At 58.3% G+C, this 25,334-nt stretch overlaps 2 protein-coding genes across 3 annotated transcripts in view; both read left to right on the plus strand.

The window, feature by feature from the left end:
- ABCA2 (ATP binding cassette subfamily A member 2) overlaps positions 1-21,292 on the plus strand; it is a 33,134-nt gene extending 11,842 nt beyond the window's left edge. Inside the window, exons 10-49 of the mRNA XM_053996095.1 lie at positions 242-401; positions 613-741; positions 1,018-1,185; positions 1,919-2,015; positions 2,370-2,543; positions 2,624-2,726; positions 3,273-3,387; positions 3,733-3,923; positions 4,146-4,296; positions 4,595-4,799; positions 5,255-5,419; positions 5,714-5,894; positions 6,175-6,387; positions 6,703-6,899; positions 6,980-7,162; positions 7,582-7,760; positions 7,849-7,969; positions 8,690-8,977; positions 10,022-10,240; positions 10,394-10,496; positions 10,827-11,152; positions 11,605-11,818; positions 11,996-12,101; positions 12,399-12,510; positions 12,935-12,995; positions 13,250-13,424; positions 13,510-13,625; positions 14,105-14,252; positions 14,462-14,585; positions 15,348-15,480; positions 15,650-15,767; positions 15,887-16,065; positions 16,371-16,512; positions 16,824-16,958; positions 17,135-17,238; positions 17,506-17,598; positions 17,878-17,980; positions 18,116-18,253; positions 18,463-18,669; positions 18,896-21,292. Of these exons, the coding sequence (XP_053852070.1) occupies positions 242-401; positions 613-741; positions 1,018-1,185; positions 1,919-2,015; positions 2,370-2,543; positions 2,624-2,726; positions 3,273-3,387; positions 3,733-3,923; positions 4,146-4,296; positions 4,595-4,799; positions 5,255-5,419; positions 5,714-5,894; positions 6,175-6,387; positions 6,703-6,899; positions 6,980-7,162; positions 7,582-7,760; positions 7,849-7,969; positions 8,690-8,977; positions 10,022-10,240; positions 10,394-10,496; positions 10,827-11,152; positions 11,605-11,818; positions 11,996-12,101; positions 12,399-12,510; positions 12,935-12,995; positions 13,250-13,424; positions 13,510-13,625; positions 14,105-14,252; positions 14,462-14,585; positions 15,348-15,480; positions 15,650-15,767; positions 15,887-16,065; positions 16,371-16,512; positions 16,824-16,958; positions 17,135-17,238; positions 17,506-17,598; positions 17,878-17,980; positions 18,116-18,253; positions 18,463-18,669; positions 18,896-18,931 (6,112 nt within the window). The 3' untranslated portion in view covers positions 18,932-21,292. The remainder of the gene's footprint in view (positions 1-241; positions 402-612; positions 742-1,017; positions 1,186-1,918; positions 2,016-2,369; positions 2,544-2,623; positions 2,727-3,272; positions 3,388-3,732; positions 3,924-4,145; positions 4,297-4,594; positions 4,800-5,254; positions 5,420-5,713; positions 5,895-6,174; positions 6,388-6,702; positions 6,900-6,979; positions 7,163-7,581; positions 7,761-7,848; positions 7,970-8,689; positions 8,978-10,021; positions 10,241-10,393; positions 10,497-10,826; positions 11,153-11,604; positions 11,819-11,995; positions 12,102-12,398; positions 12,511-12,934; positions 12,996-13,249; positions 13,425-13,509; positions 13,626-14,104; positions 14,253-14,461; positions 14,586-15,347; positions 15,481-15,649; positions 15,768-15,886; positions 16,066-16,370; positions 16,513-16,823; positions 16,959-17,134; positions 17,239-17,505; positions 17,599-17,877; positions 17,981-18,115; positions 18,254-18,462; positions 18,670-18,895) is intronic.
- Positions 21,293-21,714: 422 nt separating this feature from the next.
- CLIC3 (chloride intracellular channel 3) lies at positions 21,715-25,056 on the plus strand. 2 transcript variants are annotated; one of them, XM_053996452.1, is made up of 6 exons: positions 21,715-21,751; positions 22,647-22,756; positions 23,106-23,231; positions 23,371-23,477; positions 23,797-23,972; positions 24,306-25,056. In XM_053996452.1, the coding sequence occupies exons 1-6, from the start codon at positions 21,716-21,718 to the stop codon at positions 24,465-24,467; spliced, it is 717 nt and encodes a 238-aa protein (XP_053852427.1). In that variant the 5' UTR covers position 21,715; the 3' UTR covers positions 24,468-25,056. The 2 variants fall into 2 exon arrangements, with proteins under 2 accessions (XP_053852427.1, XP_053852428.1); XM_053996453.1 differs by lacking the exon at positions 23,106-23,231.
- The last annotated feature ends 278 nt before the right edge of the window (positions 25,057-25,334 follow it).

The following is a 25,334-nucleotide window of genomic DNA, read 5'->3' on the forward strand; positions in this document are numbered from 1 at the left end:
AGCGCTGGGGGATGGCTCCAGGTTCTCCCTGTGCAGGCCAGTGGTGTCACCCCTTGCTGAGCAGGCAGGATGGGTGCTGTACCGCAGCCTTGTCCTACAGTCAAGGATGCTCTCTGTCTTGGGCAGCACCACGCAGGCACTGGAGTCAGTTTGAAGGCCTGTCATGGGCAAGGGTGGGGGCTGCCTGCAGCAAGGGGTGCTGAGCCTGAAGCAGAATAGAAAGCCTGAACTCCCTTTGCAGGACCATTGAGCCTGAGGCACTGAAACAGGGCAACATGAGCTCGCTGGGCTTCACCAGCAAGGAGCAGCGAAACTTGGGCCTCCTTGTGCATCTGATGACCAGCAACCCCAAAATCCTGTATGCACCTGTGGGCACCGAAGTTGACAAGGTCATCCTGAAGGTGAGGATGCATAGGTTGGGACCCCTGTCCTCCTTCTCCCACCATCCTGCTCTGCAGATGGGCTGTGCGGCAGGGAAGAGGTTGACTGCCAGACACAGGGAGTTCCCACAGGCAGTGGGAAGTGGGCGGTTATCTCCATGACTGCTAGTCATCCCAGAGAGCAGGAAGCTCCTGCCTCTGCCTGCTGTATGACTTTCTGCTTGGCCCCCAGGCCAACGAGACCTTTGCCTTTGTGGGCAACGTCACCCACTACGCCAAGGCATGGCTGAACATCTCCCCTGAGATCCGAGCCTACCTGGAGGAGGGCAGGCTGCAGAGACGCATCCACTGGCTCCAGCAGGTAGGACAGTGTGGTGAGGATGAGCCTGCCTGGGATTTAATGCCCTGGCGGTGGAGAAGGGGTTGTCCTCCCCCCAGATACCCTGTAACTTCTTCATGGGGTACTCCCTGGTATCCACCTTCTCTTGTGGAGACTAGTCTGGATCCCTGCACAGTGTGCACACTGTTCCTCATCAGCTCAGGAGGAGCTTTGGGTCCTACCTGTGTCCGGGGGACAGTGACCTGAGAGGCAGGGCATACCCCAACTTCTCCCTGCATGTCTTCCTCTCTGTCTCAGTTGACTGCTGACCTCCACAAGCACCCAGAGATCCTGAATGTCTCTGACAGTGATGTTCTCCACAACTTTCTCAATGGCAACTTCTCCCTGCCCAATGCCAGCATCCTGCTCCAGCAGCTGGATACCATTGACAATGCTGCCTGCGGCTGGGTCCGCTTCATGGCCAAGGTGAGGTGGAGCACACCTGTGGGAAGGTTGAACCACCAGCAGCCAGGCTCTGCTGGGCTGAAGAGGGTCAGATCCACTGAGACATTTTTAAGAGCGTGGGACAGGAGCCCTGGGGAAGGTGGTGGCTCCTGCAGTGTCCAGAGCTTTGGGGTAGATGTCTAGGGTGGAGGTGCTCACACACTGTTGACTTCAGGGGCTGGGGTTGGCTTTGGGTGGCACATGCTGTACTATCTGCAGGCTCTGTGTGCTGGACCCATCCAGGGTGGTGGGATCTCACTAGCCTGCTGGAGCATGTCCAGAGAAGGGCAGTGGAGCCAGGGAAGGTTTTGGAGCACAAGTCTGATGAGGAGGAACTGAGAGCTGGGGGAACTCAGCCTGGAGAAAAGGAAGCTCAGGAGGGACCTTCTAAGTCTCTGCAATTACCTAGAAGGGTGTTGCAGCCAGGTGGGGGTTGGTCTTTTCTCCCAAGTGACAGGACAACAGGAAACAGCCTAAAGTTGTAGCAGGGGAGGTTTAGGTTGGATTTTACAGAAAATTTCTTCACTGAAAGAGTGGTCAGCACTGGAACAGTCTGTCTGGGGCAGTGGTACTACCCCTGTGTTCAAAAAATGTGTGAATTTGACACCTGGTGGGCATGGTTTAATGCTGGGCTTGATAGTGTTTGGGTTAATGGACTTAATGATCTTGGAGGGCTTTTCCAATCTTAGTGATTCTATGATTCTCTTGCCACTAGGTCAGTGTGGACATCTTCAAAGGCTTCCCGGATGAGGAGAGCATTGTCAACTACACGCTGAATCAAGCCTATCAGGACAATGTCACGGTCTTTGCCAGTATGTCCCTGGGAACCAGCTGTTCTCAGGGGTCCCTGAAATTTTGCCCTTCTCCAGCTGTGCCCTGGAGCCACAGGCTTCAGGATGTGGGTCCCTTGGTGCATGTGCTGGGTGGATGAGGGGGCTGAGTATCTCGTGGTGCCCATCCTCTGACCTGTGCTGCTGTCCTGGCTCTCCCACTGATGCAGCCTGCTGCTGTGTGCCTTCGCATCCCATGGGGGTCTCACATCCCCGGCTGTGCCACCCATCTCATCCATGGCAACCTCACGGTGCCCTCCCCATCCCTGCCTGTTGCTGTGGACCAGCTGATGTGGCTGGCCCCTGTGGACTCCCTGCTTCTTCTGCTGCCCACAGGCGTCATCTTCCAGACTAACAGGGATGGCTCATTGCCTCCCCATGTCACGTACAAGATCCGTCAGAATTCCAGCTTCACAGAGAAGACCAACGAGATCCGGCGGGCATACTGGCGGCCTGGCCCCAACACCGGCGGCCGCTTCTACTTCCTCTACGGCTTTGTCTGGATTCAGGGTAAGTGTCAGCGCCCTGCCACAGCTGCCCATGGTCCTGGCCCCTCTGCGCTCAGCCTGGCCTCTCCTTCTTTTCCGCAGACATGATGGAGCGCGCCCTCATCAACACATTTGTTGGCCACGATGTGGTGGAGCCTGGCAACTATGTACAGATGTTCCCGTACCCATGTTATACCCGAGATGAGTAAGTAACACTCACCTACAGGATCTTCCTCCTTCCACTTTGCAGGCCAGGATACTTTAGCTGGGAAAAGGGAACAAGTTTGGGGGCCAGAATGAGATTGGTGATCTGGGGAGTGATGAGCAGCCAGTTAAGTCCAATTCCTTGGGCTACCAGGCTCAGGAAGGCAGGGGAAAGTAAAGGAATGGCACATGGATCTGTTGGTGGTTATGGATTACAGTAGTCTGGAGGCAGCACCTGTAGAAGTCCCAGAGCCACCAATACTCCTGGGCAGGAGGTTGGAGAGGGCCCCATCCACACCAGGCTAGGCAGGGCCCTAGGCAGAGCCCGTGGCTGCTACTTGCCTGCAAAGGCCTGCCAGCCACGACACTGGATTGTCTGTGGACTCACTGGAGAAGTTCTTTTAGGCACTAAGGAGGAGCTGGGTTAGAGACTGGTTATCCCTGAGCAGTGAGAGAGCCCCTCCAAGGTCCCTTGCCCCAGAGTGTCTGCAGGTCTCTGTGGCAGTGCCACCATCAGGTTCTCCCCTCTCTTCCTCTACCCCATCAGCTTTCTCTTTGTCATCGAGCACATGATGCCCCTCTGCATGGTGATCTCCTGGGTCTATTCAGTGGCCATGATGATCCAGCACATCGTGACAGAGAAGGAGCATCGCCTGAAAGAGGTAGGGATGGCAGAAGAGATTCTTGGGGAGGAGTGGGCATATCTGCGCCCTACATTCTGTGCTGTGTCCCTGGTCACCTTCCTTGTATTTCTGGGTTACATGAACTAGGGCAGATGGAGATCCCAAATCCCTGGGCAGAGCTGGTCCTTCTGAGTGTCCCCAGCATGAGATGGGGGCCAGTACTGGAGGGAGCTGAGCTCCTTGGTATCCCAGTAGAGGGTGCTGTGTCCTGCCCACTCCCAGCAGCTCCCTTGGTGCTACCCCTTGCCCTCCCAGCCCAGTGAGAATGGAAGCATGGGTGCACAGGGTTGGGAACAGTCCTGCTGAGTAGTTTTGGCCTCACAGGTGATGAAGATGATGGGCCTGAACAATGCGGTGCACTGGGTGGCTTGGTTCATCACTGGCTTTGTCCAGCTCTCCATCTCGGTCACAGCACTCACTGCCATTCTCAAGTACGGCAAGGTCCTGATGCATAGCGACGTCCTCATCATATGGCTCTTCCTTGCCATCTATGCTGTGGCCACCATCATGTTCTGGTGAGCTGCCTGGTCTGTGCTGGGCAGTAAAGGGGTATGGGCAGTGCCATGGAGCAAGGGTGCTGGGAGCTATGTGGGCAAGGGACAGTGGAGGGGCACAAGTCCCTCCAAGCAGCTGATTTGGGGAGCCAATTTCTTGCCTCAACACTACCAAAACCAAATGGTGGAAATGGGGGAAGTCCTGGTGGGGTGGGATCCAAGGAGATGCTGTCCTCCCTGCAGCTTTCTGGTGTCAGTGCTCTACTCCAAGGCCAAGCTGGCCTCTGCCTGTGGTGGCATCATCTACTTCCTCAGCTACGTGCCCTACATGTATGTGGCCATCCGGGAGGAAGTGGCCCATGACAAGATCACGGCCTTCGAGAAGTGCATTGCGGTGAGTTGGCTGCAGCAGCTGGGGACACACTTAGTCCCAGGTTTGCCTCAGGTACCTCATGTCCAGTACAAAGGCACCAAGCTGTCACCAAGCCCTGGGCAAGCTATTGCCTGTATGAACCAACTCCCTGTGGGGCTTTGGAGGTATCTCCTGAAGGTTTGGTGCCTCTCAGGGCCAGGAGCATTTCCATGGGGCTGGGTGGGGCAGCACTAGGTAGGAATCCACCCCAACCTGTTTTTCTGGAGCTGGCCTGCGGTTCTTGCTGACCTCCCATTCCCTTCTCTCCACCTCTTCACAGTCCCTCATGTCCACCACGGCATTTGGGTTGGGCTCCAAGTACTTTGCGCTGTATGAGGTGGCTGGCGTGGGTATCCAGTGGCACACCTTCAGCCAGTCACCCGTGGAAGGAGATGACTTCAACCTCCTGTTGTCCATGATGATGCTGGTTGTGGATGCCATGGTGTATGGGGTGCTCACGTGGTACATCGAGGCCGTGCACCCGGGTACGTGTGGGCAGAGGGGCATGAGGGCACCCCAGACCTTACAGGAGCCTGTTTGCTGGGGGACACCTGCCCACGTGTCCTTATCTGCTGGTGTCAGCCAGGTATCTCAATTCAGGGGCCGGTGGTAGCAAAGCCAGATGTCCCACAGCTGAGATACCAATCCCCCTTATCCTCCCCTTGTGGAAGCATCTCAGTTACTCCCTGTTTTTTTCATTGTAAAGCTGAAGCATGAGCCAACCCAACCTGAATCCCAAAGGAATTTGTTTCCTGGCACAGCCCACAGCTGCCCTGAACCCAGCTGGCTGGAGTGTTCACAGCCCGCACCCTGCAGTGGTGACCTGACCTGGGAAAACCCTGAAGCCCGTGCCCATACCAATTTCTGACCCAGTCCTCAGCAGCTTCTGCATGGCCCTGAGTGTAGGGTTGGCCCTGACTCCCTGGGGCTGTGGTTGCAGGCATGTTCGGCCTGCCACGGCCCTGGTACTTCCCTTTCCAGAAGTCTTATTGGCTGGGCAATGGACGCGTGGAGACCTGGGAGTGGACCTGGCCATGGTCACGCAACACCCGCCTCAGCATCATGGAGGAGGATCAGGCCTGTGCCATGGAAAGCCGGAGGCTGGGTGAGAGCAGCTGGGGGCGCAGTGGGTGACACAGGGTGGCCCTGGCTCTGCTTGCCTTGGCCATGGACCCCTGTGCTCTTGTCAGGGCAGGATGCTGGGCCAAGCACTGTGGCCTCTGGGAGCTGCTACTGTGGCGTGGGAGGGGGAAAATTGGTGAGAAGCAGAGGGAAAGGGACTGCAAGCCAGCATAGCCACCATGGGATAGAGGCGGGTTGATTCATTCCCAGGGAACCCCACTCAAAACCTGGCTTCCCTGCCCTCCCCTGGTTCCTCACCATCCTACTGTCACAGCAGAGGAGACAAGGGGCATCGAGGAGGAGCCAACCCACCTCCCCTTGGTCGTCTGCATTGACAAGCTCACCAAAGTCTACAAGACAGACAAGAAGCTGGCGTTAAACAAGCTGAGCCTCAACCTCTACGAGAACCAGGTCGTGTCCTTCCTGGGGCACAATGGTGCAGGCAAGACCACCACCATGTGAGTGCCTGTCCAGGCAGACAGCGACCATGTTCCTCTGGCCAGCTGCAGGGGCTTTGGGATGTGTCTGCAGGGCCCTGTGACAGCTGGTACCATGCCCAGAGTGCAGCAGTGTGGATGTGGGGCTGGCACAAACATGGGACAGGAGTAGGCTCGTGGCCCTGTGCTGATAATGCTCTGCCTGGGGCCCAGCAGATGCTCCCAGAGGTGGTGGTTGGGATTGGGGCCAGATTGAGGAATATGAGCTCCCTCACACTGTTGCCTTTCTCCATCCATCCAGGTCCATCCTCACTGGCTTGTTCCCTCCAACATCGGGCTCTGCTACCATCTATGGCCATGATATCCGTACAGAGATGGACAAGATCCGGAAGAACCTGGGCATGTGTCCCCAGCATAACGTGCTCTTTGACAGGCTGACAGTGGAGGAGCATCTCTGGTTCTACTCGCAGCTCAAGAGCATGGCAGAGGAGGAGATCCGCAAGGAGATGGACAAGTAGGCACCCTCCAGCTCCTTTGTCTTCATCCATGCCTTTGGCATGAGTGAGTCTCCTTCCTGCTGGCTGTGCTATGGGGGGCGATCTGGTGGCAGAGGTGTCCCATGGAGCAGCTCCACCAAGTGTTTTCCCACCCTTGGGGTGTCAGGCTGTGGAAGTGAGCAGAAGAGTCCCGTAGCCTGACTGCAGCTGGGCAATCCCAGCAGCCGAAGGCTGCAGATACCATGTGGGGAATAGGCTTTACATATTCCCCACAGGTGCTGGGCACCAGTACAGCCCCCCAAGCATTCCTGGTGCTTCTGCCCTGTCCCCAGGATGATTGAGGACCTGGAACTCTCCAACAAACGGCACTGCCAGGTGCAGACTCTCTCAGGTGGCATGAAGAGGAAGCTGTCGGTGGCCATTGCCTTTGTGGGTGGGTCGCGGGCTGTTATCTTGGATGAGCCCACAGCTGGTGTGGACCCATATGCCCGAAGGGCCATCTGGGACCTCATCCTCAAGTACAAGCCAGGTGAGCAGAGCTGGAAAGAGCCTAGTATGCTCTTCTGTGGCAGCCACGGCCCCTCTGCTGAGGCTTTGTGCTGCCATCAGGGAGGACCATCTTGCTCTCCACACACCACATGGATGAGGCTGACCTGCTGGGGGACCGCATCGCCATCATCTCCCATGGCAAGCTCAAGTGTTGTGGTTCCCCACTGTTCCTCAAGAGCACCTATGGTGACGGCTACAAGCTGACAGTGGTGAAGAAGCAGTCGGACACCAGGAATGGCACAGGTCTTGGGAGCAGTGGGACCCTTTGTTAAAGGAGTAGATGGCACCAGCCCTTCTTCAGCCTAGCAAAGGAGAGGTCAATGCCCAAGTACTCCCATCCTGAGTCTCCTTAGGCCATGTGGAGGGCAGAGGGGATGGGGCAGGGGTGTAGGAGGTCCCATTGCTCAGCCTTAATTTTTCCCAGCTGGGTCCTTGGCCAGACCTTACACAGTGGCATTTTTCTCCGGGTGCTGGTTCTGTCAAGCCTGTGGGTTGCCCTGTGGATTGAGATGTCCAGTGTGGGCCACATTGCAGAAGACCATCCCCAGGCCAGTCAGGGTGACCAGGAAGCCCCTATGGCACTGGGGAGTAGGGGAAATGTGGGGGGTCTTGGAGGGAGACCAGGTGTGAACTGACCAATGGCTACTGTCTCTCTGCTCCAGAGCCAGGCCACAGCCCCTTGAGCCACTCCTCTGTCAGCCCCTGCTCTGAGCCTCGTGTCTCCCAGTTCATCAAGAAGTATGTGGCCTCCTGCCTCCTCATCTCAGACACCAACACAGAGCTCTCCTACATCCTGCCCAGTGAGGCTGTCAAGAAGGGCTGCTTTGAGAGGCTCTTCCAGGTACCTGCAGGGGCTGGCAGAGTGGGCAGGCAGGGGGCTGTGGCACTGTGGACATCTGCCCTCCTCACACAGCACTTTGCTCCCACAGCACTTGGAGCAGAACCTGGAAGAGCTGGACCTCACCAGTTTTGGGCTGATGGACACCACGCTGGAGGAGGTCTTCCTGAAGGTGTCTGAGGAGGACCAGTCTCTGGAGAACAGTGACGTGGGTACGGGTGCTTTGGGGGGCACAAGGTGTTGCTGGGGCTAGTGAAGGGCTGTGTGATCTTGCTGGGCTTGGTGGCTGCAGGAGTCTCCTGTCCCAGGAGATTTCCAGCAGAGCCCATCCCAGCCAAAGGCAGACAGCCTCTGCTCCACTCTGGCTTTACTCTCACCTGGAATAGTGGCTAGCTCTGGTGTCTTCAGAGGTCTCTGGAGGACACCACAGAGATGCTCCGAGGGCTGAAGCACCTATGCCATGGAGCCAGGCTGGGAGAGCTGCGGGTGTTGACCTGGAGAAGAGGAGGCTCCAGGGAGACCTTATGGCACCTTCTAGTGCCTAAAGGGGGCTTGAAAAAATGAGAGGGGGATTTTAAATGGGCAGATAGTGTTAAAACAAGGGGGAAATGGTTTTAAACTAAAAGAGGAAAAGTTTAGATTAGATGTTAGAAGGAAATTCTCCCCTGTGAGGATGGTGAGGTTCTAGCACAGGTCATGCAGAGGGGCTGTGGGTGCACCATCCCTGGAAGTGTTCAAGGCCAGGTTGGATGGGGCTTGGAGCAACTTGGTCTAGTGAAAGGTCTCCCTGCACTCGGCAGGGGGCTGGAATGAGATGAGGTCCCTTCCAACCCAAACCAGTCTGTGATTCTGTGATATGATCCATCCCCATCTGGTGCCATGCTGCAATGTAGAGTAGCATGACCGGTGGCAACCCACATTTTTTCTTCCAGACATGAAGGAGTCCAAGGATGCCCTGCAGCCACCTGCCTCTGAGCTGGGCCCAAAGTCTGAAGCCAACGGGGAGCCTCTGGCCGAAGCGGCCGTGCCAGAGAAGCCCGAGGTGGAGCTCAGCAACCTGGTGACCTGCTCCAAGCTGGCGCAGTCGCAGGCATCCCTGCGCTCAGTGTCCTCGGTGGGCTCCGTGCGTGGCGATGAAGGTGGGGCTTATTCTGAATTCTTTGGGGATTACGCGCCCCTGTTCGATAACCGGCAGGACCCTGATAACATCAGTCTGCAAGGTTGGTGCTACTGGTGCCTGGCCAGTGGCAGGGGCTGGGGAAGGCACTTAGCTGGGACATGGAGGGTTCACCCAGGGTGGGCAGAGCTGGCCCGGTCCCTCAGGGTATCTGGTTGTGACTGAGATGGGTGGCTGTGACTGCTGGGATGAGAGCCCATGGTGAGGGGGCTAATGGGGCATCCAGCAACACAGCACCCAGAGAGCCACAGTCTGGGTGGAAGGGCTGGGAACAGGCTCTTTCCACGAGTTTGCACCCCATGCTGGTAGGCTGTGCATGAGGGTCTCATGCCAAGGTGTGGAGTCAGTGAGAGCAGCCAGTGTTGGCTCTGCCTCTGCCTCCTGTGGGTCTCCAGTGCCACCTTGCAGACTTGCCCCACTAACATGGCCTCTTCCCACACTGTCACCAGTTGGATTTCTCCTCTTGGTCCTTGGGCACAGAATCACCTTCCAGGTGATGGCTTCACCTGTCATACCCTGTCCCAGGTGCAAGGTTCTCCCCGCCTGGATGCTGGGATTGCTGCATAGAGAGGGTGCAGGCACCTGCCTCGAGGTTATTGCTGTAGTCAGAGATCCTGTTCTGGATTATCTCACAACTCTTGTGACTACTTTAGGGATGTGCCACCTCTTCCCCCCCACCAGGGCTGTGGGAGGCAGAGCTGGGACAGTGCTGTGACAGAGCTCCCACTGTCTCACTGGGACTCCCACCTGTGTCTTGTCCCCTCTTCCTGACTGTGCTGACTCCCCACCAGCTGGCAGAGCTGATGGGAAAATGGAGGGATCCTAGAAAAAGCACCAAATTAGGTTGTTTTGTTTTTTTTAAAACTATTGTCTAATTTTTCCTTTTGGGGCCAAGAGGAACCTGCCAGCCAGATACCATGCTTCTGCCTGCACTGCTGCTGTGGCTCGGTGTGGTACACTTGGGGTTGGGTGCTGCTCTTACCTTTGGGGTGGCTGAGCTGGTCTGGGTGTCTGGCTCAGCTTCCTGGGAGCCCAGGCAGGTGTGGGAGCAACTGTGCCAGAGGGCTGATGTCCCTTTCCCTCCCAGAGCAAGAAGCAGAGGTGGAAGCAGAGGATCGTGACCTGGCAGGTCGGGGAAGCTTCAAGCTGGAAGGTTCGTGGCTGAAGCTGCGCCAGTTCCATGGTCTGATCATCAAACGCTTCCACTGCGCCAAGCGCAACACCAAGGCCCTCTTCTCGCAGATCCTCCTGCCTGCCTTTTTCGTCTGCGTGGCCATGACTGTGGCGCTCTCCGTGCCCGAAATAGGTGCATGCAGGCCACCTACCTACCTGCATGCTGGGCGGCCTGTTCTTCCTCTCCCAGTGTGGCCACTGGCTGCAGGAGGACAAGGCCAAGACAGTCTCCCTTATGTGCAGTGGTGCTGTGGGTACGAGCAGATTTCTGTCCTTGTTCCCACAGGTGACCTGCCACCCCTCATCCTCTCGCCATCCCAATACCACAACTACACTCAGCCCAAGGGCAACTTCATTCCTTACGCCAACGAGGAGCGGCATGACTACCGGTGAGAGCTGCCACTGCTGGTGACCAGCACCCTGTGCCCAAGGCCCATCCGTGGGACTGTAAGGGGGGCAAGTGGGGAGGGCAGCCCACAGTAGGCCTAGTGCCAGGGCTGGCTCAGGCTTGGCTGGTGCCATGTCCCCTGATAGACAGTAAGCTCTGTCCCGGCCAGGGTGTCTCTGGGAGATGTGTGAGCCCTGACATTGTGACTAGCAGCTCAGTGTATGAGGCACGGGCTGTGTGTGCCCATGATAAGTGCCAAGGCCTCAGCGAGGTCCTGGAAGAAGATAGCCATAGTGCTGAGATCTGTGTCTCCTACTCCTTGCTCCTGCAGCATTAGGCTGTCTCCTGATGCCAGCCCTCAGCAGCTGGTGAACACTTTCCATCTGCCCTCTGGTGTGGGGGCCACCTGCGTGCTCAAGACACCCTTTAACAACACACTGGACCAGCCCATGCAGACCCTCAACCTCAATAGCAATGAGTCCAAAATGCTGGCAGCCAAGTACTTCGATGCCATGTGCATCGACTCCTTCACCCAGGGCCTTCCGCTTTCCAACTTCGTGCCACCACCTCCCTCCCCGGCTCCTTCTGACTACCCCATGTCAGTGGATGACGACCTGCTCCATGCCTGGAACTCCACAACCTTCTCCACTGTTAAAGGTATTCCCTATGCTGGGTGCTCTTGTGTCTGGAATTTGTCTCCAGCAGGGAGGTGATGCATCTCCTCACAGAAGCAGCTCCAGGGACCCCTGGGAGTACCTGTGGTCTGGCCTGGCAACACAGCAGAGCTTTGTAGGGCAGAACTTGTGGCTTTGGTCCTGGAACACTGTCCCCATTGAGCCCCAGCCATGCCAGTAGAGCCCCTTGGATGGTGACACTGTCACAAAGCCCTGTGGCCAGCCTTGCGTCACCTTTGCTGGATGTGGTCCCCAGCCCTTTCTTTCTCCAGCCACGCCTCATGGCCCACCTCTGAATCTCTGTCCCCCCAAACCTTTTTGCATGTCCATCTCTTGGTCACCAGGACCCTACCTGCCCAGCTGCCCGACTCATGCTGTCTCTAGCAGCTGGAGCAGGCAGGAGCCTGGCTGTGAGCCATCCCTTCTGCTCTTCAGGGACCGTGACCTCAGCCCCTGCCCTGCCCCGCATTATCCATGAGCCCATCAAGTGCACGTGCTCCATGCAGGGGACTGGCTTCTCATGCCCTAGTGGCGTGGGGGGCCATCCCCCACAGATGAAGGTGGTGACAGGGGACATCCTGACAGACATCACAGGGCGCAACGTCTCTGAGTATCTGCTCTACACCTCGGACCGTTTCCGGCTGCACAGGCAAGAGGGGAGGCTGGGAGGGTCTGTCCTGCACCATAGAGCAGGGGTGAGAACCAGGGGTCTGGGGACACCTGCCTCAGGGTGCTGGCTGGAGTCAGCAACATGCTCAAGCATGGTTCTACCCCTGGAGGTGGGGGATAGCAGTTGCAGCTTCCTCAGCAGTGCCTTGTTCCACAGGTATGGGGCGCTCACGTTTGGAAACGTGCAGAAATCCATCCCGGCGTCCTTTGGAGCCAGGGCTCCCGCCACAGTGCGCAAGATTGCTGTGCGGAGAACGGCCCAGGTGGGACAGCACTGCACCTCAGGGCAGGGGAGATAGGTGGGGAGGAAAGGGAGCAGCAAGGACCCCTGGGACTACTCTTCTGCATTGCTCTCCAAGTGCTTTGGGAGGCTCCAGCCACGGGGGAGTGGTCAGCAGGTCTGGCCCAGCACAGTCAGCAATGGCCTATTCTCCCTATAGCCTTGAGCACAGGATGCCTGCCCTGTGGGTGGCTGTCCATCCCATCCTAGCCCTCTCTCTCAGTACATCTTTGGGCCCAGCTCTCTTGCCATCTCCCACTGTTCCTCTCTCCTCCTCCAGGTCTTCTACAACAACAAGGGCTACCACAGCATGCCCACTTACCTCAATGCCCTCAATAACGCCATCCTGAGAGCCAACCTGCCCAAGAGCAAGGGCAACCCTGCTGCCTATGGTGAGGATCTGCAGGTGTTTGGGGGCAGGAGCATGTCAGGAACAGCATTAGGGTATGATCCAACCAGGCTCCAAAGTGCAGTGTCCACCTTGGGCCAAGCAGGCTTGTGTCCAGCTGGAACAGGGGTTCACACACCTCAGCTCTGAGACATGAGAGCTGGGATGAGCTCTTTGCAAGGCCTGGGCTGGAATGTCCCAAAGCGCTGCCTGAAAGTGCCTGGGCTTGTGACATGTGTAGGGGTGCTCTCCAGTGAGGGGAGGGCTTGGCCTTGAGGAGCTGAGTTGCTTCAGAGGGCCCAGCTCCTCTTGAGCTTCAGGTTGGAAACCCATCCTGCTCACAGCCAGGACCAGGCAGACTGGGAACAGGGGTCTGTGTCCCAAGCTAGTTTTCATGCTTCCATGTTTCTTCTTGGTCATTGTTGCAGGCATCACAGTCACCAATCACCCCATGAACAAAACGAGTGCCAGCCTGTCCCTGGATTACCTGTAGGTCCAAGGAGAGGGTCTGAGGGAGGGTGGCTGTCCCATGGGAGGTAGGGGGCTTTTTACTGGTGGTTGCATGGGAAGGCCGAGGCTTCTGCTCCACAGGCTGCATGGTGGGGAGGGACAGGGTGGCTGTGATGTGGGGGTCCCTGTGCCATGCCCTGATCTGTGCAGTGACTGTCCCACACCAGGGTGGGTGGCCCTTCCCCAGGCAACTGAGGGTGATGGAGTCCATGCTCTCCTTGCTCCCCATCCAGCCTGCAAGGCACAGATGTGGTGATTGCCATCTTCATCATTGTGGCCATGTCCTTCGTCCCAGCCAGCTTTGTGGTATTCCTGGTGGCCGAAAAGGCCACCAAGGCCAAACACCTGCAGTTTGTGAGCGGCTGTGACCCCGTCATCTACTGGTTGGCCAACTACATGTGGGACATGGTAAGCAGGACATGTGGCCCCACTGGGCAAGCCTCTGGGGCTTTGCCAGGGAGTGGGCAGTCACCGAAGTTTCTGTCTTCTTCAGCTAAACTACCTGGTGCCAGCCACGTGCTGCATCATCATCCTGTTTGTGTTTGACCTCCCAGCATATACCTCTCCCACCAACTTCCCTGCTGTCCTCTCCCTCTTCCTGCTCTATGGGTATGTTGCTCAGAGGGGGGTGGTCAGGAGGCACCAGGGATGCCTCCAGAGTCTTATGGGGTCTTATGGTTTTAAACTAAAAGATAGCCATTTAGACCAGATATTAAGAAGAAATTTTTCATAATGGGGGTGGTGAGGCCCTGGCACAGATTGCCCAGAGAAGCTGTGGCTGCCCCATTCGTGGAAGAGTTCAAGGCCAGGTTGGACAGCTTGGAGCACTAGTAGAAAGTGTCCCTGCCCATGGCCAGGGACTGGATTACATGACCTTGAAAGGTCTTCTCCAGTCCAAACCATTCTGTGATGTTGTGCAGCCCCCATAGCTGGCTGGAGTGCAGTGGCTGTGAGGGCCGGGGTGGGAGAGCTTGGGAACAGCAGGATGGAAATGGGCAGTGCCCATTTGGGAGGGGCCCCCATTTGCCCAAGGCTGGGGGCCCCTCTGCTGCCACACTGACGTGTGCTGCTTCTTTGCACCTCCCCAGCTGGTCCATCACCCCTATCATGTACCCAGCCTCCTTCTGGTTTGAGGTGCCCAGCTCTGCTTACGTCTTCCTCATAGTCATCAACCTATTCATTGGCATCACAGCCACTGTCGCCACGTTCCTGCTGCAGCTCTTTGAGCACGACAAGGTATGGCATTCACAGTTCTGCTGAGGGCCACCAGGAAGGGTGACGCTGCCATCTGTTTGTGGGGCGGCTCAGGCTGGGAAGGACCTCAGGAAGTTTCTGTTTCCAGCAGGATCAGCCATGAGACCTGACTGGGCTGGATCTTGGGGATCCTGATCCTACCACTCCCTTAGGGTTGTGTGATGGTTATGTTCTCTCTGCTGTCCCCACAGGACCTGAAGGTGGTGAACAGCTACCTGAAGAGCTGCTTCCTTGTGTTCCCTAACTACAACCTGGGCCACGGCCTGATGGAGATGGCCTACAATGAATACATCAATGAGTACTATGCCAAAATTGGTATGGCCTCTTGTTCTCTCCCTCCCTTGTGCCAGGGCATGTGGAGCTGGAGGGGACTATGATGCTGGCACATCCCCTCTGTCTGCCCCATGGAAGTGTTCTGAGGCCCAGAGCAAAAAGCCAAGGGAGTGGACTAGATGGGGCACAGAAGAAGACATGGCTGAGGGTCAGCTGCGGCATGGTGCCAGCATTGCTGAAAGTGGTTCCTTGAGCCATCCCAATTAGCAGCCCCATTGGGAGAAGATGGTGTGAGGCCTGACAGGCGTGTGGTTCTGCTGCTGCTGCACACTGCCTGTGGTGGGCCATGGTGGGCCTGTGCTGTGACAGGAGGGATGGGGGCTGCAGGGACTCTCCTTACAGACAGGGTTTCTTGGGGGCTGCACTGCCCAACCAACACAAGCCTTTTGCCACTTACAGCTTCATCCTGGCCGCAGAAGCTCCCCTGCTCTCTGTTTTTTTGAGCAGCTTCTGTACATAATCCAGGTGCTGCTGGCATTGTGAGGAACAGTTTTGGGTCAGGCTTTGACCAATCCCTCTGATTCCACTCTCAGTTGGGTTGATTCATCCTACTGAGGTTGAAAACTTGCCAGATAATTTCCACAGCACCCATGCTCTGAGAGGGCATTGTTGTGGTCAGCCCAGGCAGCTGTGGTGGGTGAGCATGGGAGCGGTGTCATTGTTATGGGTTAACTCAGGAGGGACAACCAAGCTGTCTCCATGGGAAGGTGTCCCCAGCTGCTCTCTGCTCTTCCTCCTATTCAGGGCAATTTGATAAAATGAAATCACCCTTCGAATGGGACATTGTGACACGGGGGCTTGTTGCCATGACAATTGAAGGCTTTGTTGGCTTCTTCATCACCATCATGTGCCAATACAATTTCTTCCGGAAGCCCCAGTGAGTGTGGCACAGGGCAGGGATGTTGGGGTAAAGATTTGCCATTGGGACACTTGAGCTTCAGGCTGCCCTTCTGACAGTTTTGAGTGGGAGCTGCCCGGTCCTGTCAGGGGTGCAGCTCCTGGTCCCACATTCTGACATTCCCTCCTGCCTCTGCCCCCTCCCACAGGCGCCTGCCTGTCTCCACCAAACCCATTGAGGATGACATTGATGTAGCCAATGAGAGGCACCGGGTCCTGCGTGGTGACGCCGACAATGACATGCTAAAGATCGAGAACCTCACGAAGGTGGGGGCTGCAACAGGCTGCAAGGGGACTCCAGGGACCAGCCCAGCCCAGGGATGTGGGTGGGGCAGTGGGTCCAGGTGGCTTCTGGTGGGCTGAGTCCCCATCCCCTTCCCTGCCAGGTGTACAAGTCCCGCAAGATTGGGCGCATCCTGGCTGTGGACCGGCTGTGTGTGGGTGTGCGCCCCGGGGAGTGCTTTGGGCTGCTGGGTGTCAACGGTGCGGGCAAGACCACAACATTCAAGATGCTGACAGGGGATGAGAGCACCACGGGTGGAGAGGCCTTCATTAACGGACACAGGTAAGGGGAGCCTGGGGGCTGCTTGCTTTCCTGGGGATGGGATGGGGTCTGCTTGGAGGGCTCCCAGGATAAAGCAGCATGAGTGAGCTTGTGTGTCCCAGTGGGACTCTGCAGCCTTGTGTCCTCCTGGGTGACCATCAACCTGGGATGTGGGTCAAGAGACAGTGGCCCTGTGCTGAGGCTGCCCAGTGGGGTTTTACCTGGGGGAAGATGCTCCAGTGTAAAGGCATGTGAAAGGGGGCTCAGCAGCAGTCCTCACAAAAAATAATTCCTTCTTCCCACAAACCCTCATTTCTCTCCCACAGCATCCTGAAGGAGCTCCTGCAGGTCCAGCAGAGCTTGGGCTACTGCCCCCAGTTTGATGCTCTCTTTGATGAGCTGACGGCCCAGGAGCATCTGGAGCTCTACACCCGCCTGCGTGGCATCCCCTGGAAGGATGAGGAGCGGGTAGGGCTCTGGGCAAGCAGTTAGCAGCATCCAAGGGCTGGTGCTGTGCCACAGGGATGGCATCTAAGCAGCAGCAGCCTAAGCCAGTGCTGCTGCTCTCATGGCAGTGCTACCCTAGCAGTGTGCCCACAAGGGCTGCTAGGGCCAGGCACACGCACTCGCAGGTCCTCACCAGTGCTCACGGCTGTGCCAGGGGCTGACGTGGGGCTTCCGTGATTGGCACATGGCTAGTAGTGCCCTCAGCAGCTGATGTGCCAGGAAGCTCAACCCGTGTCCTTGGCAGGATGACAGCAGTCCCCCATGCCTTGCAGGTGGTCAAGTGGGCACTGAAGAAACTGGAGTTGACCAAGTACGCAGACAAGCCTGCCAGCACCTACAGCGGGGGCAACAAGAGGAAGCTATCCACAGCCATCGCACTCATCGGATACCCAGCCTTCATCTTCCTGGTGCGCCCTGAGGGTAGAAAAATGACTCCGGGTGGGAGGTGCCCACCCCCTGCTTCATCACACACCATGCATCTACTGGAGTGTGGGATGGTGGCCTGAGCTGGACGCAGGACAGGAAGGGTGTGGCAGGATCCGTCCCAGGGCTGGCATGTCTGAGGGTGCTGTCTATCCCCCAGGATGAGCCAACCACAGGGATGGACCCCAAGGCACGGCGCTTCCTCTGGAATCTCATCCTGGATGTCATCAAAACGGGTCGCTCCGTGGTGCTCACATCTCACAGGTCCAGAGGGGTTCTGTCCCCATGATGCCTCCGAGCACCTGGGGTGCTGTGTGGGAGGGAGAGGGCTCCCCAGCATTTGGCTCCCCGGTCCCTGGCATGAGGAGCAGGGGGAGCCTGGGACATCCTCTGTTGCCTTCTCTCATCCCTGATGGTGGGGCCACAGCACTTGAGTGATGGCCTGGGAGGCCTAGCTCTCCACCTACCCCCACCATAGCCCTGGCATTGTCCTCTGATGCCCTCCACTGAAACCCTCCTTTGTCACCCCAGCATGGAGGAGTGCGAGGCCCTCTGCACCCGCCTGGCCATCATGGTGAATGGGCGGCTCAAGTGTCTTGGCAGCATTCAGCACCTGAAGAACAGGTAAGAGCTCAGAATGCCTGCATGGGGCCCAGCAGCCTGTGTGTGCTACTGGGCAGGAGGGGGCTGGATCCCCATGGTTGGGTGACAGTGTGGCATCTGTGATACCAGCCCTCTGTGTGGGTGCTGCTTTAGAGGTGGGCAGGGAACGGGGTCACTGAAGTGCCCTGCCACTGACCTGGTGTCCAGTAGTGGCTGCCTGAGAGCATCGTCCCCTTCCATAGGGTTGTGGGGGTGCAGATGAGGGGACAGGTTTTCATTCGGTGCCTTGTTCCTGTGCAGGTTCGGTGATGGCTACATGATCACAGTGCGCACCAAGTCCAGCCTCAATGTCAAGGAGGTGGTGAGGTTCTTCAACCGTAACTTCCCTGAGGCTGTCCTCAAGGTGAGCTGCCTATGGTGGCCATGCTGTCCCCTGCCAGCCCCCACTTCAGGGCACAAGCAGCCTTCATCCTCCATGGGATGATGGGAGGGAATCTGTGAGTGAGGGCTCAGTGCCCCCTCGGTGATCACCCCCCAGGAGCGTCATCACACCAAGGCCCAGTACCAGCTGAAGTCGGACCAGATCTCACTGGCACAGGTCTTCAGCAAGATGGAGCAGGTGGTGGATGTGCTGGGCATTGAAGACTACTCTGTCAGCCAAACCACACTGGACAATGTAAGACTGGAGACAGCATGGGCAGCTGGATGCTTGTCCCCAGGGAGTGCCAAAGTGCCAGGCAGGATCTGCCTTTGGGGCAGGGATTGGAGCTAGATGGGGAACATGGTGGCAACCACCGCATGGCAGGATGCCCTGGGTCCTGACCTGGCAAGCATGGGGTGGAGGTGCTTGAAAATACCTGAGTCTCCTGCCCCTTCCTTCCTCAGGTGTTTGTGAATTTTGCCAAGAAGCAAAGTGACAACCTGGAGCAGCAGGAGACCAGCCCCAGCAGTGTCCTGCAGTCACCCCTGGAGCATGTGCTGAGCCTGCTGCGCCCCCGCACTGCCCCCACTGAGCTGCGGGCCCTCGTGGTGGAGGAGCAGGAGGACCTGGAGACTGACGACGAAGGCCTCATCAGCTTTGAGGAGGAGAGGGTGAGAGGTTGTCCCCAGATCTGGGTGTTCCTGGTCCCACCTGTGTCTGTGCCACAGGCCCTGGGACTGGGTGCTGTGATACCACAGAGGTGACACAGTAGAGTGGCTGGACCTGGGAGGGGTAGGGGCTCTCTGTTGTGCCGCCTGTGCCAGACTTTGGCCCCAGATGCCCTGGGTACACTGGCTAAGTGGGCAGCCCCTGAGCCCTGCCTGTCTCCCTGCTCAGGCTCAGCTCTCCTTCAACACGGACACTCTGTGCTGAGACCCGGGAGACAACCATATTGTCAAGCCACCAAACCCTTTTGGCCTCTCCTCTCCCTTTGCCCTGTGGAGCGGAGTTGCCACAGCTGGAGCCACATGCCAGGGAGGACGCAGTGGGTACAGCAATGCCTGGATGGACCTCGGAAGCCACCGCTGGGGTGGCTTTTGCCCCCTTCAGCTCCGCCGGAGCAGTGTCACTGTGTGATGCTGGGGGCATGGTCCTCAACATGCAATGGATGGAGACTGTGAAGGAAAAGACATGGCTTGGTGCCAGCACTGCCAGCCCCACTCACTTGGGGCAGAGACACACAGGCCTGTGAGTGGTGCCTTTGGACACCCATGTTGCACTCTCTGGGGACCCTTGGCTGTGGGTACCTCCCCAGGCCTGGCCCCGTGGAGCTAGAAGATGGATGGCTGCTTCCACATTACCCCTGGCTGATGCTGCCCTGGGCACCACTGGGGCAGGTGCTCTCGTCCTTCATCCATAACCGGTTTCTGTCATGAGTGGGATGTCACTGGGAGTCTCGGCCTCACTAGTACATCCTGCCCACCATGGGTCTGTTCGCCCTGGCCCTGCCTGGCCTTGGGCACTGGCTTCGTCCCCAGGCAGCAGTGCTGTTGCAGAGGCACGTGGTGGGGCAGAGGGGTATTTCACAGGGTATTTCACATGCTGGCACCAGCTGTTTCTGCCCTCTGCCCCATATCATGTCCCTCACCCTCAAGTCTCTGATCCTGCCTCCTGCCTGTCCTTGCCCCTTGCTTCCCATATCACAGGGCATTGCTGCAGCTCTGCCACATTTCTGTTGTGTCCCCTTCCACTTTGCTTTTGCCCTGACATTTGTTCCGCAGTGTCCAGCCCTGTACGAGGAACCAGCTGCACTAGGTTCTTATTGTTGGGTCACTGGTGGTACTGGGAGAGGGGTTGCAACACCCCAGGTTGGCTTTGGAAGCTGGTGTGGGGTGGCCTTAAGGTACGAGGTCAGGACAGTCCAGGTGGGTGCTGGCAGCCTGGCAGTGGTGCCTGGGGTGGTGGGAGGGAAGGATGAACTGCAGTAGTGGGACTGGCAGTGTCACTGGCCAGCAGCGGGCACACCCTCTGTCAGCAGTGCCCCTCTTTTTTGCAGAGGGTCCTGCTGCCTTGTCACCCACAGGAACCATGGCTGGTGCCTGCAGCTCTCAACAAGCTTCAGCTGTGCCTAGAGGTGGGCCTGTGATGCTGACCCCACCCCCACCACTGCTGGGTGCCACAGACTTTGGCAACACCCCAGGGTGGCTATGCACCTTCCTGGGGAGCAGCCATGGTCTGTCTGCCCTGTGTGCTCTGATGCCCTCTCTGCCTCCCTGGCACAGGCTTGGCTGGAGGGCCTGAGCACCACTAGGCACCTCAGCTGACTGCTATGGGAGGTGGGGAGAGGCTGGCTCTGGCCCCACTTGGGCACAGGAGCAGGGCCTGACCTCAACTGTCCCCATGCCCTCTGGTCCTATCAGGCCCATATACCACCTGCTATGGATTGTGATACAGTATACAGTATTTTCAATAGGGGGAAAACTGGGGGAAGAAGCTCTATTTTCAGATTTTTTCAGACTTTTTTTTAATGGCATATGGGAAACTGGCTGGATCTGGGATAGATTGGAGGGCACAGGGGGGCAGCCCCCACCAGTGTGCCCCTGCTCCTATGCTGGCCACACTCTGCCTTCCCCAGGGGATGCTGGGGGACAAGCCAGCTCAAAGTTTGCCCTTTGCCATCAGGGAGAGGGGTAGCATCATCTCTGAGTCCCCAGCTGTCACCTTGGTGGCAGCCTGGGGCACCCCAGGGTGGGCAGTGCTGCTGTGCTCTGGGCTTTATCCTTGCCCCATACCTGCCACACTACACTCTTGTTCCAGATTCCAGAAGGGCACTGGCACCCCAGTCACAGAGTGTCTTCCCAGTCCACCCAGTCCTCCCCCTGCCACTGTGCTGTTATCCGCATGGCTTCTGAGGGTCAGTGGAGGTGCCCATACAGCCTGGGTGGCCACGGTGGCCTACCTGCCATGGGCTTAGTGCTGCCTGGGTACAGTTGCTGTGCTAGAGTCAGTCCAAGGGTGGTAGGTAGCTACCAGCCCAAGGAAGGTAGCACCCCAGGGCGGGGGTGCCTGCTGCCTTAGCACCGTTCACTTCATTGAGTTTGGCCCCGCTTCCAGCCTCGCCTCTCCCTCCACGTCCTTGGCCACCAGCCGCGGGCATGGCGCCAGTGCCATGCTAAGCCCTGGGTGTGGGGCCCCTGGGGGTGGGGATGCCTTGGAGCTGCCTGTATATTGCTACCAAACAAAAAGATGAAATGTGAAAATAATGATTGTTTTAAATAAAAAATAATAACTGAATCCATTGAGGCTGTGTAGTTGGGCATGGGGGGAATGGCAGGGCTGAGTGCCTGGGAGAGCCTGGGCTGAGGAGGAGAGTGGTAGTGCCCAGGGTGGGGGCGCAGAATCCTGCTAGGGGCAGGGAGTGCTGGGGCACAACACAGGTCTGTGCCTAGTGCTTGTCATCATTCAAGCAGTGTGGGATGGTTGGGGGTACAGGCAGGAGTGGCAGCAGCTGGCAATGCCACTAGCTGTACTTACTGGCCTGGGGTTGGCAGCAGCCACGGTGGCGGGGCCACAGGCAGGGCGTCCTGTCTGTGCCATGGGGCCAGGCGTGGGTGGGAGCGGGTGCACCCTGAGGAGGAATGTGGGCTGGGAGGGGCGGTGGTTTCAGCTGGGGCACTCAGAATGCAGCCAGTAGTGCAGCAGCAGTCACCACGCAGCATGGCTGAAAACCCCCAAATCCAGCTCTTCATCAAGGTAAGGGGGGTCCTCAGGGCAGTGCCCCAGACCACTGGTAGCCCTGACAACCAACCCTGGCAGTGCTGTGGTGGGGTGGCTGGGCTGCCCGTGCCCACTGCAGTGCCCAGATGTGGGGCACTGGGCAGGCAGGGGGGCAGACAGTGGGCAGCAGGTCAGGCACTGGGTAGGCAATGAGGCTGACAGCAGGCAGTGGGGCAGGCAGGGGCAGCAGGCAGGTGGGGGGACAGGCAGCAGGCAGTACAGGCAGCGGGCAGCTCAAGCTCTTCTCCAGGGCATACTGCTTGCTGCTTCCTGCCCTGCAGGCACAGGGGCTGTGGGGGCTAAACCTGAGGAGGTTGGACCAGGTTCCCCCTGAAAGCAGGGCCTAGTAGGCCAGCACCACAGCATCTGCCTGCACCTGCCAGGCCCTTCCCAGCCACCACCTGGCCAGGGCAATCTGTCTGGCTGTGCAGGCCAGGATAGGGCTCACCTGGGATTGTGGCTGGGGCCACTGGTGACAGGGCCACCAGTATCTGTGTCACCTTCCTCTGGCACATCTCTGCTGCTGGACTGTCCCCTGCCACCCCTGCTGCCGCTACTGCTCTCAAGCCCTTGTCCCCCTGGCACTGTGAGGCTGCCGCAGCCGGGAGGTCCTTGTCCCCAGAGGGTGCCACGGCAAGCACTTGCTATGCCATGTGGCTGCTCTGGGGTGTGGCACTGAGGCTCTGGGAGCAGGCAGGGGCCAGGAGCTGGAGCCTTGCCTGGCATAGCAGGTGCCATGGACAGCAGCACAGCTTGCCAGGCTGGGCTGGGGCATGTGCCCTATCATCTTCACCCAGTATCCTCTGGGGCGGACCCCACTGGGACCGTGCCAGGGTGAAAGGGCAGCTGAACTCTCCTTCTGTGCCCACAGGCAAGCGAGGATGGGGAGAGCATAGGGCACTGCCCCTTCTGCCAGCGGCTCTTCATGGTGCTGCTGCTCAAAGGAGTGCCCTTCACCCTCACCACTGTGGACGTGAAGAGGTGAGTGGTGGCCCCCTCCCAAGGGGTGCCAACCCTGGGGCCAGGATCATGTGCAGGGTGGGGGGTCGGTAGGTCCCCAACACTTTGGGAAGGGATGTGAAGGGTGGGCACTATGGGATGCATGAAGCTTTTTGTACCTCCCCAGGTGATCATTGGTGCTTGGGGGAGGTTGGGAGGTATTTCCTTGGGCACACACTGAGGCAGAAGGGGCCTGAGGGCACCACCTTGTGTACCAGCCCACCAGAACTCCCTTTGCTTGGGACATTTGCACAGTGTGGATACACACACACACGGTGCCCTGCAGAACCCTGGACATGCCAGGCATCAGTGGTGTACCCATCTCCCATAGGGCGCTGGATGTGCTGAAGGACTTCGCACCAGGCGCTCAGCTGCCCGTCCTCCTCTACAACGGCGAGCCCAAGACTGACACCATCACCATTGAGGAGTTCCTGGAGGACCAGCTGGGCCCCCCCATGTCAGTGGCTGGTGCTGCCTTGAGAGGAGGAAGGGGCCCCCCCAGAGAAGAGCAGGACAAGCTGAGGGATGAGGGGGCTGACAGCACATGAGCCTGTCAGCCTCTGGTACGTGCCTCAGCTGTGCCTATGTCCCCACAGGTGCCCCAGTCTGGTCCCGCAGTACCCGGAGTCAAGCCTGGCTGGGAACAACATTTTCCACAAATTCTCTGCCTTCATCAAGAACCCGGTACCTGCCCAGGACGAGGGTGAGGAGTGGATGGGGGAGCACCCCATGCAACCTCTTGGGTGCCACACCCCAAAGCTTAGCCTGGCCACACTGAGCTTTCCCAGTCCCCCCACCCAGTCCAGTCGGGTCTGTCCAGGCACTTCCCACTCCACGCGGGCCAGTGTGATTATGCCAGGTCTCTGTGGGAGGGCAGAGGCAGGTGCCAGCCTGAGCCAGGTGGGAAGAGGCTGACAGGTGCTGCCTGGACACCTGGGCTGGGCTGGCAGGAGGCCACAGCAGAGCAGGGGCCCCATGCCCGCAAGCAGGGCTGTACTGTGACCTGGCCACCCTCCCTGCAGCGCTGCAGCGGAGCCTGCTGCGGGCCTTGCTGAAGCTGGATGAGTACCTGAGCGCCCCTCTAGAGCACGAGCTGGCTCAGGACCCCCACCTCCGGGCCTCCCAGCGCCATTTCCTTGATGGAGACCACCTCACATTGGCTGACTGCAACCTGCTGCCGAAGCTCAACATTGTTCAGGTAAGCCACGGGCATCCCAGCACCATGCCCTTCTCCTTTCCCTAGCATCCTTATGCCCTCACTCTCCTCTTGGTACCTACAGCAAGCCCCTGCTCCTTTCCCAGCTGGTCTCTCAGTTCTGCACCCCCCAGCATCCCTCTCCTCAGGAGCCTTGCCCAGCACCATGCCTTTCAACAGATCCCACTCCTCTCTGCATCCCAAGTGCCAGCCCTCCACTGTGCAGTGCCACGAATGTCTCTGGCTCCCTGCCACCCTTCCCAGCTGGTGCCTGCCCTGGTGGTAGAGCCCTCCTTGGCACAGTATCGGGCAAGTCTCCCCTGTTTGTACCTGCAGGTCGTGTGCCAGCACTACCGCCAGTTTGGGATCCCCAAGGACCTGCACGGTGTGTGGCGGTACCTCAACAGTGCCAGTGAAACCAAGGAGTTCAAATACACCTGCCCCAATAGCCAAGAGATTATACAAGCCTATCGTTCCGTGGTCCGGGCACCGCAGTGAGCTGGGCACGTGCCCTGTGGGTGCAGGGCCAAGGCTGGGGTCAGGCAGGAGGTCAGTGCCCACCCTGCCCCTGCCTGCAGGGGCTCAGGAAGAGCTGTACCCCTTGCAACCAAATTCCCTCCACTGGCACACAGGTGCTGGCAGCAATCTGCAGTGCACTCAGCCCCTCTTGTGCCACCCACCCTTCCTCACAACCAGGACAAGCTCTGTGGCCCCTCGAACATGAGGATGAGGGCAAGGGGGCACAGCCATGGGCACCATCGGTGCCACAGCTGTGCCCAGCTGGGGGCAGGGGCAGAGTTGGGGACAACAAGCTGCCCTGCAGCCACTTGCACAGGCAGGCACACTGTGCCACCCACCTGGGCAGCAGGCACCACAGGGTGCCCTCACACCTGCACCAGGTGAGGGGACCTGGCACAGGCATAGAGACATAGGAACAGAGCTGGAGGGGGATAGCACAGGCAATGGGCACAGGTCAGCACCCCCAAAACTCACTATTAGGAAGCTCTCAACAGACTGGGCTGTAAAGCAGGGAAAGCCCAAGCTAAGCTTCAGAGTTCCTGGAAATCAATAAAAGCTTTGCAAGTAAGACCAGTGTGTCTGGAGTGACCACCCCAGCAGCTCCTCCCTCACAAGGCTTTGTACTGACATCCTCATCCTCTCCCAGTGCCCAGCAAGGCAGAACCCCACTCCCAGCTCTCCAGAGAGGTTGGCCAGGTTCTAACCACACACCCGTCAGCCACTTGCAAAAAGCTGGCGGGGAAGGGAACTTCTCTGAGGCCCGGACATCTGGGTTCAGCTGAAACAGGCCCAAGGCTTCCTGAGAACGGGAGAGGCAGAATGGAAAGATACACCCAGAGAGACCAG

This window comes from Vidua macroura, chromosome 21, assembly GCF_024509145.1.
Source record: "Vidua macroura isolate BioBank_ID:100142 chromosome 21, ASM2450914v1, whole genome shotgun sequence".
In the NCBI taxonomy this organism is placed as follows: domain Eukaryota; kingdom Metazoa; phylum Chordata; class Aves; order Passeriformes; family Viduidae; genus Vidua; species Vidua macroura.